Below are 3,689 nucleotides of genomic sequence, written 5' to 3'. Positions count from 1 at the left end.
TGTCCTCCATCCCTCTCTCCCTCAGCTGTTGAAATGTCCTCCATCCCTCTCTCCCTCAGCTGTTGACAACCTCTGAAGATATTTGTTAATTAGTCCAGGTGGGAATCACTATAGAGAACCTTCATAAAGCACAGGGATGAAGATACAGCTTCAATGTAGTATCGCTGGTCTTTCTGCCCTTTCAGACACATAAAAGACATAAAAGAAACAGGTGGATATTAATTATTTACTTGTGCTTCTACAAATCAAAAGCTATTTCTTCCAAAATCTCTCTGAGAGGTGGCAGGTAGCCTAGTGGTTAGAGCGTTGGGCCAGTAACCGAAAGGTTGCGGGTTCGAATACCTGAGCCGACAAGGTGAAAAATATGTCGATGTGCCCTTGAGCAAGGTACTTAACCATCATTTGCTCCAGGGGCACCATACTACTATGGCTAATCCTGTAAACCAACAACTATAGACAAACCTCCCCTCTGGAACATTTGATTTGAGTTTCAGGTTAATGATTCTAATTAAGTGGCTGACCACTGTGCTCTCAGTCTCGTCCCAGGACCTGAACTATATTACACCACTGGTTTCTAATTATGACCGAGCAATAGGGCCATCTAACGCAGGGAGACGATGTCTGCTGGACAGAAAGAATAGTAGTGTTGTCATGACTACCAAGGGGCACTGTGAGAGACTTCTCTTCACAAATAAATCATGAATGTCYTCTTTATGGTAAATTTGCCTGATTGCAGGATTTAAAAAATTCACATCACACATTTCCACATATCTTTTTCCTCCTCTCTCCTCCCCAGAATGACATCTATGAGTGGGCGAGAGACCACCGTGTGCACCACAAGTTCTCAGAGACAGATGCAGACCCCCACAATGCAACACGAGGCTTNTCCCCAGAATGACATCTATGAGTGGGCGAGAGACCACCGTGTGCACCACAAGTTCTCAGAGACAGATGCAGACCCCCACAATGCAACACGAGGCTTCTTCTTTGCTCACATTGGCTGGCTGTTTGTGCGTAAACACCGTGATGTCATCGAGAAGGGAAAGAAGCTGGACGTCACTGATCTCTTGGCTGATCCCGTCGTCCAGTTTCAGAGAAAGTGGGTCCCCTGCCCCATTTCACATTGACCCCTAGCTCTAGCCCTGTTTGATTGATCAGAATACAACACCACCCTAGCTTTKCACTTGTCTTCCTGTAAGTCAGGGTTCCCCAACTGGCCCGCAGGTGGTTTTATTTGGCCCCCCAATGTTGTTGTTTTWTGTGGAATTTTCATTGTTGGACATAAAAGACTGATTTTCCTTTAAGAAATCTGTTCTCAAGTATTCCCACGCATAATAGAGTGACATGACGTGATCGTATACATATGTAATCAAGGTTTGAAATGATTATGTTTTAGTCAAACATTAMATTTGTTTGGGCTTCTTGCGGACAATTTGCAGTCYACAAATGATTTGTAATTATGTTCCGGCCACCTGATTATCCGCTCAAGAAAAAATCGTCCCACGGCTGAATCTGATTGATGATCCCTTCTGTAAGTCATAAATGACTCTGGATAAGCCCTATAAGATATTCTCCTCTCCTCTCTGCTCATCTCTGCTCTTCTCCTCTCCTGTCTTCCATCAACTCTCCTTTCTTCTCTTCCCTCTCCTCTCTTCTCCTCTCCTCTACCTTTCTTTTGACTCTATTCTATCCCAGGTACTATAAGACCACGGTCCTGATAATGTGCTTCCTGGTTCCCACCGTGGTTCCCTGGTACTTCTGGGGCGAGACGCTATGGAACTCCTACTTCCTGGCRTCCATCTTGCGTTACACCGTCTCGCTCAATGTCACCTGGCTGGTGAACAGCGCCGCCCACATGTACGGGAACCGACCGTACGACCAGAACATCAGCCCCCGGGAGAACCGCTGGGTCACCTTCGGAGCCATCGGTGAGTCTGGCTATGAYCTGTTATAACATGTTATTAACTCATAAACAATTTCTTCTACTGTAGTGTCTCATAATGTTGTTATATCTATGGTCCCTCCTTTACTGCTTCTACTTTGTATTGTCTGATATTGTAAGATTCAAATTAATGGATTGAAATGATTGGAATTGTATGCAAAAGAATGCATATAACATTTGTACTTCCACTCCCTACCTATCCCCCATCCACATCCCCCTAGGTGAAGGTTTCCATAACTTTCATCACACTTTCCCCTTTGACTACTCTACCAGTGAGTTCGGGCTGCGTTTCAACCCCACCACATGCTTCATCGATCTCATGTGCTGGATGGGCCTGGCCAGCAACCGCAAGAAGGCATCCGTGGAAATAATACAGGCCAGGAAACTAAGGACAGGGGAGGGGAGCTACGGGGCAGTCAACACTAGACAAGAAAAAGAAACATGAGTGGTGGTTCTCACTGAACCAAGTTGTGGTTCAGAAGTCCATGATGAAGACGTCAATATTTTCTTATGCCGCCATGCATTATGGTTTCTAATCATGATTTGCCTGCTATATTTTCTACTTTGTTCTTTTTGGTCCYCACAATTGCATATTATGTTCTGACACAAAGGTGTAGTTTTTGACYCACTGGTTAGTTAATCCAAGGTTTGATGTGGAAACCAAGACAACCAGACACCTTTTGAAATCAGAATATCAAATCCTAGCATTGATACTTACCTGTTGCAAGAGCTGCCACAAGCTAGGTTCTACAGTGCAATACCCTGTGGAGAAGGGTTTCTACTGCAGGGTGACTGGTGGTGAGACATGATCACTCCTGCATTCAGGATACACGTGCTGTTTATTGTCAACATTTTGGTTGTCATGTCTTGGAAAAAGGTCACAGAATGAAACGTGGACAGTAAATGTCACATGCAGAGGTAATGGTGTGTGGGAGTTTACTCCTGTCACCTGTACCAAGTCACCCCACCCCCTCCAATCCTTCATCACACCTAGAGATCAACTTAGGTGGTGTGAAAAATGTGTTCCGGGTACAGCCTATCAGTGACCCAGACATACAGAATACATGAACGTCTAAATAAGTTTATTGCTAGTGTCAGCACTCTGACTGAGTGACTGACTCACTGACTGAGGAAGAACTGACTGACTGATGACTGAGGACTGACTGATGACTGACTGACTGAATGATTGACTGACTGATTGAGGACTGACTGACTGATTGACTGACTGACTGATGACTGACTGATTGACTGACTGAATGACTGACTGACTGATGACTGACTGATTGAGGACTGACTGAATGAATGATTGACTGATGACTGACTGATTGAGGACTGACTGATTGACTGATGACTGACTGATTGAGGACTGACTGAATGACTGACTGATGACTGACTGATTGAGGACTGACTGATTGACTGAATGACTGACTGATTGAGGACTGACTGACTGACTGACTGACTGACTGATGACTGTGGGGATGACTGACTGACTGATGACTGACTGACTGATGACTGACTGACTGATGACTGTGTGGATGAGTAATACTAGTCTTTAACTGATTCAGTCTTGAATGATAAGAGGAGTTGAACTCTATGCTTTCAGAGATTCTAACAAACTGTGGAAGAGGTGGTAGGCAGATATTCAATATGTACTTCAGAGCAAGGACATACTGTAGTTTTAAGTTTTGCAGGATAACTTTTTTCGTCACTAGCTGGCACAGCCACAAAGTAATAAAATATGATTTAA

The 3,689-nt window shown here is 44.3% G+C and overlaps 1 protein-coding gene across 1 annotated transcript in view; it reads left to right on the top strand.

The window, feature by feature from the left end:
• LOC111981732 (stearoyl-CoA desaturase 5-like) overlaps window positions 1–3,689 on the top strand; it is a 16,865-nt gene extending 13,176 nt beyond the window's left edge. Inside the window, exons 3-5 of the mRNA XM_024013135.2 lie at window positions 894–1,099; window positions 1,696–1,928; window positions 2,164–3,689. Coding sequence (XP_023868903.1) covers window positions 894–1,099; window positions 1,696–1,928; window positions 2,164–2,387 — 663 coding nt within the window. The 3' untranslated portion in view covers window positions 2,388–3,689. The remainder of the gene's footprint in view (window positions 1–893; window positions 1,100–1,695; window positions 1,929–2,163) is intronic.

Source organism: Salvelinus sp. IW2-2015, linkage group LG20 (genome assembly GCF_002910315.2).
Source record: "Salvelinus sp. IW2-2015 linkage group LG20, ASM291031v2, whole genome shotgun sequence".
Lineage (NCBI taxonomy): Eukaryota > Metazoa > Chordata > Actinopteri > Salmoniformes > Salmonidae > Salvelinus > Salvelinus sp. IW2-2015.
Note: the sequence above shows the minus strand (reverse complement) of the source record. Positions and strands in the feature narration are given on the sequence as shown.